This window comes from Mus caroli, unplaced genomic scaffold, assembly GCF_978045245.1.
Source record: "Mus caroli unplaced genomic scaffold, Mus_caroli_1 scaffold_2, whole genome shotgun sequence".
Classification (NCBI taxonomy): domain Eukaryota; kingdom Metazoa; phylum Chordata; class Mammalia; order Rodentia; family Muridae; genus Mus; species Mus caroli.
The window spans coordinates 139614816-139630216 of NW_028227257.1; the positions used below are offsets into that span (position 1 = coordinate 139614816).

Consider the following 15401-nt stretch of genomic DNA (forward strand, 5'->3'; position numbering starts at 1 on the left):
CAACACAAATGAGAAATGAATTTGAATTTATTCTGCTTCTTTGTTCTCTTCAGGTTCTTATGAATTTGTTGGGATCTTCTTAATTGTTGAAGCACAACTTCTTTTTTTGTTGTTGTTTGTTTTTTTATTAGGTATTTTCTTCATTTACATTTCCAATGCTATTCCATAAATCCCCCATACCCTCCCCCCACTGCCCCCCCACTCCCACTTCTTGGCCCTGGCTTCCCCCTGTACTGGGGCATATGATCTTCGCAAGACCAAGAGGCCTCTCTTCCCAATGATGGTCGACTAGGCCATCTTTTGATACATATGCAGCTAGAAACACTAGCTCCGGGGGTACTGGTTAGTTCATATTGTTGTTCCACCTATAGGGTTGCAGACCCCTTCAGCTCCTTGGGTACTCTCTCTAGCTCCTATATTGGGGACCCTGTGATCCATCCAATAGCTGACTGTGAGCATCCACTTCTGTGTTTGCTAGGCCCAGGCAGAGCCTCCCAATAGACAGCTATATCAGGGTTCTTTCAGCATAATCTTGCTAGTGTATGCAATGGTGTCAGCGTTTGGAGGCTGATTATAGGATGGATCTCCGGGTATGGCAGTCTCTAGATGGTCCATCCTTTCGCCTCAGCTCCAAACTTTGTCTCTGTAACTCCTTCCATGGGTGTTTTGTTCCCAATACTGAGAAGGAGCAAAGTGTCCACACTTTGGTCTTCGTTCTTCTTGAGTTTTATGTGTTTTGCAAATTGTATCTTGCATCTTGGGTATTCTAAGTTTCTGGGCTAATATCCACTTATCAGTGAGTACATCATGTGAGTTCTTTTGTGATTGGGTTACCTCACTCAGGATGATGCCCTCCAGGTCCATCCATTTGCCTAGGAATTTCATAAATTCATTCTTTTTAATAGCTGAGTAGTACTCCATTGTGCAATTGTGTAAATGTACCACATTTTCTGTATCCATTCCTCTGTTGAGGGACATCTGGTTTCTTGCCAGCTTCTGGCTATTATAAATTAAGAACTTCTTAGTTTCAGTATACTGTTTCAAATGCTAATATTTTCACAATGCTGACTCAATAAACTATTTTAATGCTAGTGTTTAAAAAAACATGCGCCCAACTAATCTTCTATGTAGGCATTCCATACCTAGTCATGCATAAATTTATAACAGTAAGTTATCAACGTAAGTCAAGAGATAGCTCATGTAAAAATAAGTATGGGATCAACTTTGCAACTTAGGTTGATCCTCCAGTCCATAGTTTTATTAAACACAATTTAGTGGATAAACTGGAAAAAAATAAATTTAAAAGATAGTTAAAAATTGGGGCTGGAGCTAGTACTTTCAATGAGTTGATTATAAGCTGAATGTATGGAACTAGAAAATATCATCCTGAGTGAGATAAAACATTCTCAAAAGAACACATAAGTGGATATTAGCCCAAAATCTCAGAATACCCATGATACAATTCACAGACCACATGAAGCTCAAAAAGAAGGGAGGCCAAAGTGTTTGTCCTTCAGTCGTTCTTAGAAGGGGTAACAAAATACTCATGGGAGGAAATAAGGAGACAAAGTGTGGAGCAGAGACTGAAGGAAAGGCCGTACAGAGACTGCCCCACCTGAGGATCCATCCCATATTCAGTCACCAAATCCAGACGCTATTGTTGATGCCAAGACATGTATGCTGACAGGAGCCTGTTTATAGCTGTCTCCTGAGAGGCTCTGCCAGAGCCTGACAAATACAGTGGTAGATGCTCGCAGCTAACCATTGAACTGATCACAAAGTCCCCAATGGAGGAGTTAGAGAAAGGACTGAAGGAGCTGAAGGGTTTTGCAACCCTAAAGGAAGAACAATATCGACCAATCAAAGCTCCCAGGGTCTAAATCACCAACCAAGGAGTACACACGGAGGGACCCATGGCTCCAGCTGTGTATGTAGCAGAGGATAGCCTTGTCAGGCATCCATGGGAGAAGAGGCCCTTGGTCCATGAGGCTCCATGTCCCAGTGTAGGGGAATTTGAGGGCAGGAAGGCAGGAGTGGTTGGTGGTGCACCCTCATAGCAGTAGTAGGAGGTGTCATGGGATAGGAGGATTCTATGGGGGTGGGGGGGAAGGAATTGGGAAAATGGCTAACATTTGAAATGTAAATAAATAAAATATACAATAAAAAGTAAATTAATATTCTAAAAAAAAATAAGTTGGATGAAATTGCTAAAGAATATTTCAGAAAATGAGAAGAAGTCAATCATAGATTCTTGGAGAAAACAAAAATTGGGACACAAGATAACTAAGAATGTGTCCAGCCCAAAGCTGGGAGGTAGGACAGTACACACTAGCTTACAGATTTGTTTCCTTCAGATATGTTACAAACAAAGTAAGTCATCAACAGGTTCACTGGGTGTGGCTGCCTGGAAAGTCAGCTAAACCAATAGGGTTTGTAGATTTTACTTGTTTGTAGATTATAGACAGAAATGCAGATCATTGATAGAGACATGGATTGTAGAAAGATGATAGATCAATGGTAGGTTTCCTTATTGCTCTGACTGGAATCCTTTCTTAAAATAACTTATGACTCTCACGGTACGATACCTTTTCATCTGCTCAACATCCCCTGATTTTCAGGCCCATTTTCTTAAAAATATATTCCTGTTGTCTGAACAAAACCTGCTGTCTTAATTATCTCTTGATAAAGACAGTATTATTTGCTGAGATATGTTTACTTTCTGATAATGATATTGATAGTTTGATCTTGAATTGGAAGAGGTGAATGTCACTGATCTCAGAGAAAATATGAAAATATGGAAATAGACTAATGGGGAATAGACTGAGGAGTTTCCTCATAGATGAAAATCCATCACATTAAGCAGATTTATAAGCATTTTCCCTAAAGCAATGCCTTCATCCCCTACTTGTCATTAATTTTCCAACAGATGGGTGTGGGGGATGCAGGCCATGCCTTTTATTCTGGAATCAAGTGCTAATGATCGTTTCCTGATTTGAGTCAATTTAACCCTTTCAAAATTACTCTTCTGCAACTGGGGTCAATTAATATTTAAGAACTAAAACTGCCATTAAACATAATTTTAGAAACGATACTTAGAAATTTCTCAGAATATTCTCTACCAGTGTAATCTTAAAATAAGTTATCTTTTTGAATTTGGAAAGTTAGTCTTTTTATCTTTTGAGGTTTCGTTTGCTTTGATTTTTGAGAAGGAAACTTATTCTGCAGTGAACACAGCTGCGAGCTCTCAATGGCTCTTAGATGCTGAGATTACAGAAGTGAGCCATCTTGCTCAGATGTTTGGGGAGTTCAGTTTTGTTTATCATTTTTATGTCATTAATCCACTGTGTTTTGCAAAACGATATATGGGCTGATTCTCAAAAAGTCACTGTAATATTAAATGCTTTCAACTGTGTCAGGAAAATACTTGCATAGAAAAAGTTTTCTTGACAATATTAATAAAAATGTTCTTATACAGCTACCATTGACAAATCAGTATGTTCCTCTTTAGAAGAATAATTAAATGGCCCAAAAGCAATGTCTCCCTTCTCCTGTAAGAATTTTGACTTGTGCTCATGCAAGAATGGTTTTAATGTATTATTCTCATTGTGATCAGAATTATACCTGAATTTTTCTAGCCAATGGAACAAACAGCAAGGACAGTACTGACACATATTATATATGCATTATTACCAGTTAAACAGGGTACCTTTCCTTAAAATGTTTTAAAATAATAATCAATATACTTCCTGTCAAAGAATTTATTGAAATAATTTCTCAGTTTTGGAAAATTCATCTTAAATGAATGACAAGGCTGTAACAATGTATTAACAATTAATCATGTTTTGTTAGGATTTTCTAGATAAAAATAATAGAATGGCTTTCAAGTCTTCATTTTTGCTAAGGAGAAATAGATGATGATAAAATAGCCTTCACTAAGTATGAATTTCTCTCTAATAATACTGTTTCTTTCACCATGTACTTTGGTCTTCTGTGGCTGTTTGAGTGACAAGATCTTCTGCTATCTTCTGTGCTTTTGTACTGTTGCTGATTTCTCCTCACCTACAGTCTTTATGTGCCTAAGGAGATTGCATTCACTTTCCATTTTTCATCCTGCCATACCTCATCGTATACCACAAACACTTGTGAATTAGTAATACATCCATAGATGCTTAAGGCTAAAATAATCATGGGTGCCATAAAATTTAAGGAAAATAATATGCAAGTAAACAAAAAGCATAATTCCTCTCATCTTATCACAGGGAGCTCAGAAAGGAAATTATGCCAGATTACTCAGCCCAGTTCATTCCCCTTTGTTTTGTAGTCATTTTTATTTGAACTTAACCCATCTTTTCTTTGCCTCCTACTTTATTGAATTTGTCTTGCTATAATAGAGTGTTTAACACACACAGGACTCTAGGCTCAATCCCAAGTACAGTAACAAATAAAATCATAGAATTTTGAGGTTCCACAATATCTTAGACTCAATTTCTAATGCAATAATAAATAAATACAAACAGATATATGAATTCATAGACTGTTGAGCATATTCAACACCCTGGGTCAGCCTCCAGTAAAATAAAAAACATAAATAAACTCATTGAGAGAGGCAGAGGCAGGCAAATCTCTATGAATTCCAGGCCAGCCTGGTCTACATAATGAGTTCCAAGACAGGCAGAGCTACATAGTGAGAATGTGTCTTAGAAAAAAAAAATCCTCCCCCACCAAAAAAAAAAAAAAAAGACAGAAACCAAAAGAAAACAAAAATAAGCACAATTTAGGGAAGCCCAAGGGTAAGTAACAAATAATTATATAAAGCAGTGAAAGAAAGAAAGAAAGAAAGAAAGAAAGAAAGAAAGAAAGAAAGAAAGAAAGAAAGTGCTTCCATGCTCAAATGTATTGTTTGGAAGACTGATGTTATTTTATAACAAAATTTAGCCTAATATTTCATAATAAATAGCAGAAGTGTGGAAAGGAGGAACTGGTGGCCTACTTAGAGGAGTCCAAAGGGAAGTGTCTTTCTGAGACTGTGTGAGGGCACAGTGGGGGACCCATGTAAACCCCTCAAGCCTGCTGGGTGTGTGTTTTAGACAGGCAGTCAAGGGTAGCTGATAGAGTTGAGAAGTTAGGAGACTAGTAAAGTAACTCCAGGAAATGTGCAGAACACTGAGCGCATCTGCCCTTAACATCACCCCAGTTTCAATAATTGTTGTACAAGCATTGAGGACTGAACATAATGCTGCTCCGTGGTGCAAAGAGGTTGTCTTTTCAGTGCTATTTCCCAGCTGCTGTGTTTGGAACAACCATAAGCTTAGTCAGTGAACTGTGTGAATGAGGGAAGATGCCGCAGGTATCGCTAAAGTTCTTTGTCTGACCACATAGGATTTAGAAAGGGGAACTGTGGTGTTTGTGGCAGTCTGTGCAGTGGTCAGCCTTTTCTGTCTCTTGTCTACAAAGCAGCACTTTTGGGTGGAGGTCGGGTGTCCCAACCTCTGTATTGATAATATATTTTCTAACAGTATTTGACAGAAAACAGTTAATTATTTTCTATCAAAGGTTAACAAAACATTTCTAAGTGAGGAATATTTGAAAGATTTCTGGAACAAGAAGCTCCTGCTAAAGTCAATGAACACTTTTTGTACTACTAAAGTAGCCATGGATAATATGTAATTAAAGTGCTCAGCTATGAGTTCATCAAACTTTACAAAAAAACCTGCATAGAATGGACTTACTTGTGGATCGCCATCTGTTAATCCTCACCTTATGTTACAAAAGGAGGGTTGTGAACCAAAATGTTCACTTGGATCAGTAGAATAAAATATCTTGATAGATATTTACTAAGAGGAAAAAAAAGACTTAGCAGTATTATTTCAAAGAGAAATGAGATTAAAATGAAAGGCAAACTTTCTTTGTGGATTTTCCAAGCTGTGAAGCAGAAAATATTGTGAATTATACATTATAGCCTTACCATTAATATAGACACTAGGCTATAAAATCAGTATGAGTTTTTATTCTATGTTCATAGAATTTTAATATGTTTGATTTTTAAAGGGGAGTTTATAATTGTAGCATGCTGAGAAGAACAAAAACTATTCTGGACTAAAAATTTAAAAAAATAGAGTAAAATCAAGTACCTAGCATGAGACTGTTAAAGAATCTACTTATAATTGCTCTAAAAGAGGTAATTTTCTTTTCAATATATTTTTAAAATAAACTATTATTTTTCCTTTCTTAAGTTCACGTTTGTTCATTTATTTTCTATTTTTTTCTTCCTTCCTTTCTTCCTTCCTTCCTCCCTCCCTCCCTCCCTCCCTCCCTCCTTCCCTTCCTTCCCTCCTTCCTTCCTTTCTTTCTTCTTTTCTTTTGCAAGTGTTGGGGGTTTTGAGTTTTCTCTTTCATTTTGCAGCCAGTGGATGCCCTCTCTCTAGGTGGTTCCAACACTCACATTGCCTCATCCTTTAGGGCCTTCTCTTCTGCAGCACCAGTCTGGCTCCCTCTTCCACATCTGTGGTGTATTTCTTTTAATCTAGCAATCTCTTTGGGATTCTGATTAATTTACATTGAGTTAAAGGGTGAGACCCTGGGTTCTGGAGAGGTTTACCAGGAGGAGTCTCCAGGCCCACAGTGCCTGTCGATTTCTATCATATTCTCTTCTTTTAAATTTTTTCTTTTTATTACATATTTTCTTTATTTGCATTTCAAATTTTATCCCCTTTCCTGGTTTCCCCTCTGAAAATCCTCTATCTCCTCCTCCTCCTCCTGACACTCACTAACCCAACCACTCCAGCTTCCTGGCCCTGGCATTTCTCTACACTGGGGCATAGAGTCTTCACAAGACCAAGGGCCTCTCCTCCCATTGATGACCAACTAGGCCATCCTCTGCTACATATGCGGCTGGAGCCATGAGTCCCTCCTTGTGTACTCTTTGACTGATGGTTTAGGCCCTGCGAGCTCTGTACTACCTGGTTCATACTATTGTTCCTCCTATGGGGCTGCAAACTCCTTTGGGTCATATTCTTTGGTTGTTGGATTTTATTGGATGGTTTGTTTCAGAAACTTTTATTTCTTTTAAAAAAAATATTTATTGTTAACAAGTACAGAAAAGAGGCATGCTTGGCTTTTATAATCTTCATGTCAGAAGTATGATAAACTGCCAAATATGTATTGAATATACAAGTAATTTCTCATATATTGATTGTATACTTCTCTATATTGATTATGAATTCTCATGTTTTAATCTTTGTGTTTTAAGATATTATAGTACTAATGCTACCTACTAGAGGATAGAAAGAAATCACATTTTGATACTTCTTGGTTTACAGTTGAAACCCACATATCAACAACAACAAAAGAATATAAACACATTTTAATCCAAGAAGTCTCTGTGGAAGTAGATACAAACCTATATAATTTTGTTTCCATTTGATGAAGGGCACTAGTTGATAAATATAATAGAAAACTTTGGGCAGAACACTAGGTGGGGACATTTTGAGGCTCTTCTATTTGCATTCTTGTACCAAGAAAATCATGCCCATTCGCTCTGGGGATTTGAAAGGCACCTCTTATAGGACAGTCAGAGGATTCACTGTAGGGAAAGTCAGAAAATCTGTCCTAGGGTTTATGACCTGCCTCAGGAAACAAGTATGCAGAGAAGGTCAGAGAGACCTCTGTTTGTCTTCCCTTTTCAATAGGCTATAACACACAGTTCAGTGGTATGTCTTATACCCTGTATACCCAGAGCAATAAGTCCACCAGATACGAAGGTACTACTCTTTAGTTGAAAGGTAAATACTAGGGAGGTCAGAAGTCACAATTGTCCCACTTTCAATTTATTAGCCAAGATCTGAAGCCTTTACTCTATTAAAATCAATCAATAATACTAATAAATGTGATATAAAACAGATAAGCTCTATTAAAACAAAATAAAAAATAATAGTTATTGTTCAATTGAAATAAAAATCTTTAGGGCAGAAGAGATGGCCCAACAGGTAAATTCTCTTGATGAGACTGATGATATGAATTTGATCTACATGTCCCACAAGGTAAAATGAGAGAAACATTTTCTGCAAGTTTTTCTCTGACTTACATATTCGTGGCATGCCAACACACACACACACACACACACACACACACACACACACTAAGTATGAAATGAGTATCTCATCTCAAGTCATAATAAACTGGGGAAGTAATTCAGGTCTAGATTCTTTCCATTGCTACAGAGAGGAGGCATAGAGAGAGGAAGGATGTGTATTATAGTAGTTCCCAGGCCCATTTGATTGATAGAGTTGTGGGTTCCCACCAGAATGCAGTATCTGAGGCAAGTTAGGAACATGGATTTATCCATCAGAACTTCCAGAGTCTATAACAAGATCTACCCGAGCCTCTCTCATGTTAGTACAGGAAATGATTCCTGATAATTTATTTCTCTCCCTAATCTTAAAATGTCTTTGCATCAGTAGTAACAGGGAAAATGAAGAGAATTCTCTTGAGCTGTGAACTTTAGGGGCTGGAAAGTTTTCAGGAATGCAAGGACGCTGCACACCTGCCTGCCATTCTCCCAGTAATTCTGTAGGCTCAGTGAGGAAAGCTTAACTTTGAATCATTAAGTGGATGAAGCTCCGAGGATCCCTGACATTCTCCTGTTTTCACTGTTGCTGTGTTTCACTGTGTCTTTGGCAGCTCCCAACCCTTGTGCAGCCAATGAAGGTAGAGGCCCCTGCTCTCACCTGTGCCTCATCAATCATAATAGGAGCGCAGCTTGTGCCTGTCCCCACCTAATGAAGCTTTCCTCAGACAAGAAAACCTGCTATGGTAAGTTTCCCAGATTCCCTAGCCAAAGCGCAATGGATTTTTTTTCACATCCACAGCTTTCATATTTACTCAGAGTGAAGAGATTTTTAAATGCCTTTAAGAACATGTTAGCTGTAAGCACTCAGCTATTTCTGGGGAAAGTGAAAATCCTTTAAAATGTGGTATATTTGCTACTTATTACCGTATTCATTTTTTTCTGCTACTTTTTATTTGATAAATTAGGGAAATTTATCTCTGCAAAACAGGTGAACGAGTATAAGTGCACTCCCCAGGAAGTGATAACTTAGGTAACCTGCATATCAGGGGCTACTCACCAGCTTTAATCTGTTCATTTAGCAGGGGACTGTCAGCCTAAAGGGGGAAATGGAAAAAATGTGCATGCACACACACACACACACACACACAAACTATATAGTATGGAACTATTTACTTTAAAATCAAACAAAAATATTTAAAATATTTAAACTGACTAACTTGTATAATTAGAATAAATATTAACATTTTTGTTGATAAAGTAGTTAGTTAATCTATAGGTAAGAAAACAGAATCATTTATCAAAGATTAAATTATGAGGCTAGTAATAGTTCCTTTAATTCTGTGCAGGGAAGATCAGACTCCTCTGATCTAGATTCTAGAAAGCCATTAGGCAATAATTGTTAAGAAAAAAGGTACTAGAAAGTACAAACATTAGGAATGGGGAGCTGCAAATGCTAGCAAATCACAGGGCCATTCTGGGGACATTGGGGTATCTTTCATCAGCTCAGGTAGATGGGAGGGGAGTGCCCTATCTTTTGCCATAATGAAGTTATGTAACAAGTTCTAGATCCATGGCATGGGCACATGAATATTACAGACATGAAGAGGTGCGACATTCACTGTGCCCACTTTCCCTTAGTATTGCCCATAAAAGTGGTCTATCCCCATAGAGAAATGACAAAGCACCCATTCCCTAGTGGCAAATGTTGGGGATATAGCATGTTAATGATATTAAAGATCCCTGCAGAGAAGCCAGGAGTTGCTTGGTCAGGCAGTCTGTCTGCCCACATATGAAGACAACTATTTTACAAGAGAGTTTGCCATGGACACTGATGACAGATTAGTACCTTTCTAAAATAGCAACCAATGACATCAAAATTTCTACAAAAAAAACATAACCTCTATTTCACAAACAGTAGAAGAATATCTGAGTAGTTCCCAACAAGTTTACAATAAAAACTGGAGATTACCTGAGCCCTAATTTTTACAGGGAATATACAAATTGGCTTTTAGAAAAAGTACTACCCAATTTTATTTTATTCAGTGACTTTTTTAGAAAAAATAAATTCTAGGTGCTTTAAAATTATTTAATAAAAGGCAATGCTATTTTACTTGTATACCAATATGAAATATGGTTGCTGAGAACATATACCAGCAAGTTCTGGTTTTGTTGGTTTGTTTTCTGTTTGTGTTGGTTTTGTTTGGGACAGGCTCTCACTATGTAGCCACAGCAGGCCTGGAATTGAGTTCTCCCTGTACTTCCAGACCTGGCTTTAGTTAGCAATGCTTTGATATGCTGAGATAAAATTAGACACTAAGGCTTTCTTGGCATTTAAACTAAATAATACTACTTAAAGATTTTTTTAACTTGCTTACATCTGTTTGTTCTGAATACATATTTCCATCATATGTTTAATTATTGGTGTTAAAATTTGTCATTAAACATTGCTATTTTAGAATATCTAGACTGCCTTACATTTGCCAACAATATAAGAAAAATGATCACTTTAATTTCTTTTTCCAGAAATGAAAAAATTTCTTCTTTATGCAAGACGTTCTGAGATCCGAGGGGTGGACATTGACAATCCCTACGTGAACTTCATCACAGCCTTCACTGTCCCAGATATTGATGATGTTGCTGTGATAGACTTCGATGCCTCTGAAGAGCGTTTGTACTGGACAGACATCAAAACACAAACCATTACACGGGCTTTCATTAACGGGACAGGACTAGAGACAGTTATTTCAAGAGGTAAAGAAATTGAATGTCTGTTATTACATTTGTAGTAAATCGTTTCTTTTGAATTCTTCCTATACTGTTCAACTTAACTGAAAGTTGAAATTGGTTATTCAATGAACCAAGAGTGTCTTCCCTCTCTACAAATGTGGAATGTCACAGTTAAATCAAATGTCAGGCTGATAGCCAGAAATTTAAATACATTCAAAGGAAAAACTGTATAGCAAATTAAAAAAAATTTAAATGTCTAAAACATATTATAAAGCTTTTTTTTTTCTGCCATGAAACACTATGAGCATGGAGTCAGCATAGAGTATAGCAAGGACTTTCCAGTCCTCTAAATTGAGCTGTGTGCCCAAACCTCACTTTATACACATTGCACAGGGAAATATTCCAGAAGCAGTCTCCATAAGCTCCTACCAGGTTCAGTAACAAAAGTGAGGACTGACAACCTGGCTGAGTGGGTATAAGTACTTACCACACAAGCCTGATGACCTGAGTTTGATCCCCCAAATCCAGAGAAGATGGATAGAATCTATACCCAAAGTTGTCCTCTGACTTCCGTGTGCCTACTATAATGTGCATTGTCTCACATGCATAGGTATCCACTTATAACATATATTAATAATATCTCTAAACTATAAAAACCCAGCTGAAACTAAGAATATATGTGAATATAGTGGCTTCACTCTAAATGTTTAAAATTGTATTGATGTATTACTTGCCTCTATGCTGGCTGTCTTATTTTGCATCTCTTGCCAGCTCGGTGAATGAATCTTCACAGAACACTATTCACTGTGAATGAAAACCAGAACATATTTTCTTGCAACTGTAGGCCCTCTACACTTAACACAGATATTTTAGAAGGACTAAAAGTCAGGGTAATCTTTCCTCTATAGACTACATAAAGAACCCTTGCTCTGAAGAATACTGCAAATTTTGAATCAAAATGTGTTTGAGAAGTGTTTGTTTCCTTTTTTATTTTATTAAATAGCTTCATTTTTAGAAGATTAATAGTAGGGGTTTTATTTTTATTCTTCTATCATATATTACATCCCAACTGCAGATTCTTCTCCTTCCTCTCCCCCCAATTTCTGTCCCACACATTTCCTCCACACCCTTCTTTGCCTATCCCTCAGCCAAAAGCAGGCATCCAAAAGACATCCATCCAACATTCCAATACAAGCTACATAATACCAGGCAAATTACATCACATCAAGGTTGGGAAAAGCAACTGCAACTGCATAGGAGTTTGGGGTTCCCATAAGCAGGCAAAAGAATCTGAGACAGCTCCCTCTCCCACTGTTAGAAATCCCACAAGAGCAGTCGGAGGACAGTGACCTGCCCTGCAGGGAGCGCCATCTTGGCTCCGGGACTCCGCCGAGCTTAGTCTGTACAGGTCAGAGTGGGGACCACGGGGGCAGACGGCTTCTGGGACAGGCGGGAGCCACAGAGCTGCTGAGGCAGCACCCTTTTGGGGCCGCAGACATCTGGCACCCTCCCAGCCGGAGGACAGTGACCTGCCCTGCAGGGAGCGCCATCTTGGCTCCGGGACTCCGCTGAACTTAGTCTGTACAGGTTAGAGTGAGGACCACAGAGGCAGACAGCTTCTGGGACAGGCGGGAGCCACAGAGCCACTGAGGCAGCACCCTTTTGGGGCCACAGACTTCCGGCACCCTCCCAGCCAGAGGACAGTGACCTGCCCTGCAGGGAGCGCCATCTTGGCTCCGGGACTCCGCTGAACTTAGTCTGTACAGGTTAGAGTGAGGACCACAGAGGCAGACAGCTTCTGGGACAGGCGGGAGACACAGAGCCTCTGAGGCAGCACCCGTTTGGGGCCGCAGACATCCGGCACCCTCCCAGCTGGAGGACAGTGACCTGCCCTGCAGGGAGCGCCATCCCACAAACTTAGTCTGTACAGGTCAGAGTGAGGACCACAGAGGCAGACAGCTTCTGGGACAGGCGGGAGCCACAGAGCCACTGAGGCAGCACCCTTTTGGGGCCACAGACATCCTGCACCCTCCTAGCTGGAAGACAGTGGTCTGCCCTGCACAGGAGCCCTCTGCCTCAGGAGCAGGGAGCACATCTTGGATCCAGGACTCCACTGAACGTAGGAACTTAGTCTGCACAGCTGAGAGTGTGCACCACAGAAGCCTACAGCTTCTATGAACTGCCAAAGCAACACAGCATCTGGGAAAGGTCCTGTTTTCCGCCTTCTTCTTTGGCCAGGAGGAGGTCCAAACGCCAGATATCTGTACACCTTCCCTTTAAGAGGAAAGCTTGTCAGCAGGGAGTGTTCTAACCACTGAAACTCAGAGGAGAGAGCCTGTCTCCCAGGTCTGCTGACAGAGGATACTCAGAATCACCAGAAGAACAACCTCTGAACAGAGACAACTATAACAACTCCAGAGATTACCAGATGGCGAGAGGTAAAGGTAAGAATCTTACTAACAGAAACCAAGACCACTCACCATCATCAGGACCCAGCACTCCCACTTCGCCCAGTCCAGGGCACCCCAACACACCTGAAAAACTAGACCTGGATTTAAAAGCATATCTCATGATGATGGTAGAGGACATCAAGAAGGACTTTAAAGAACTACAGGAGAACATGGCTAAAGAGTTACAAGTCCTTAAAGAAAAACAGGAAAACACAACCAAACTGGTAGAAGTCCTTAAAGAGAAACAGGAAAACACATCCAATCAGATGATGGAAATGAACAAAACCATACTAGACCTAAAAAGGGAAGTAGACACAATAAAGAAAACCCAAAATGAGGCAACACTGGAGATAGAAACCCTAGGAAAGAAATCTGGAACCATAGATGCAAGCATCAGCAACAGAATACAAGAGATGGAAGAGAGAATCTCAGGTGCAGAAGATTCCATAGAGAACATCGGCACAACAATCAAGGAAAATGGAAAATGCAAAAAGATCCTAACTCAAAACATCCAAGAAATACAGGACACAATGAGAAGACCAAACCTACGGATAATAGGAGTGGATGAAAATGAAGATTTTCAACTCAAAGGACCAGCAAACATCTTCAACAAAATTATAGAAGAAAACTTCCCAAATCTAAAGAAAGAGATGCCCATGAACATACAAGAAGCCTACAGAACTCCAAATAGGCAGGACCAGAAAAGAAATACCTCCCGACACATAATAATCAGAACAACAAATGCACTAAATAAAGATAGAATACTAAAAGCAGTAAGAGAAAAAGGCCAAGTAACATATAAAGGCAAGCCTATCAGAATTACACCAGATTTTTCACCAGAGACTATGAAAGCCAGAAGATCCTGGACAGATGTTATACAGACATTAAAAGAACACAAATTCCAGCCCAGGCTACTATACCCAGCCAAACTCTCAATTAACATAGATGGAGAAACCAAAGTATTCCACGACAAAACCAAATTCACACATTATCTCTCCACGAATCCAGCCCTTCAAAGGATAATAACAGAAAAAAACCAATACAAGGACAGGAACCACGCCCTAGAAACAACAAGAAGGTAATCCCTCAACAAACCGAAAAGAAGACAGCCACAAGAACAGAATGCCAACTTTAACAACAAAAATAACAGGAAACAACAATTACTTTTCCTTAATATCTCTTAATATCAATGGACTCAACTCCCCGATAAAAAGACATAGACTAACAAACTGGCTACACAATCAAGACCCAACATTTTGCTGCTTACAGGAAACTCATCTCAGAGAAAAAGATAGACACTACCTCAGAATGAAAGGCTGGAAAACAATTTTCCAAGCAAATGGTCTGAAGAAACATGCTGGAGTAGCCATTCTAATATCAGATAAGATTGACTTCCAACCCAAAGTCATCAAAAAAGACAGGGAGGGGCACTTCATACTCATCAAAGGTAAAATCCTCTAAGAGGAACTATCAATCATGAATATCTATGCTCCAAATACAAAGGCAGCCTCATTCATTAAAGAAACTTTAGTAAATCTCAAAGCACACATTGCACCTCATACAATAATAGTGGGAGACTTCAACACACCACTTTCACCAATGGACAGATCATGGAAACAGAAACTAAACAGGGACACAGTGAAACTAACAGAAGTTATGGATCAAATGGATCTGGCAGATATCTACAGAAAATTTTACCCTAAAACAAAAGGATACACCTTCTTCTCAGCACCTCATGGTACCTTCTCCAAAATTGACCACGTAATTGGGCACAAAACAGGACTCAACAGATACAAAAACATTGAAATTGTCCCATGCATCCTATCAGATCACCATGGACTAAGGCTGATCATCAATAACAAAATAAATAATAGAAAGCCAACATTCACGTGGAAACTGAACAACACTCTTCTCAATGATACCTTGGTCAAGGAAGGAATAAAGAAAGAAATCAAGGACTTTTTAGAGTTCAATGAAAATGAAGCCACAACATACCCAAACTTATGGGACGCAATGAAAGCATTTCTAAGAGGAAAACTCATAGCTCTGAGTGCCTCCAAAAAGAAACTAGAAAGAGCACACATTAGCAGCTTGACAACACACCTAAAAGCACTAGAACAAAAGGAAGCAAATTCACCCAAGAGGAGTAGACGGCA

General features: G+C 39.1%; 1 protein-coding gene across 3 annotated transcripts in view; it reads left to right on the forward strand.

Moving 5' to 3' along the window:
* The window catches only part of Lrp1b (LDL receptor related protein 1B), a 2026300-nt gene that overhangs the window by 1331237 nt on the left and 679662 nt on the right, over positions 1 to 15401 (forward strand). For all 3 annotated transcript variants that reach the window (XM_021181392.3, XM_029472167.2, XM_029472172.2), the window contains exons 28-29: positions 8680 to 8811; positions 10592 to 10819. In XM_021181392.3, coding sequence (XP_021037051.1) covers positions 8680 to 8811; positions 10592 to 10819 — 360 coding nt within the window. The remainder of the gene's footprint in view (positions 1 to 8679; positions 8812 to 10591; positions 10820 to 15401) is intronic.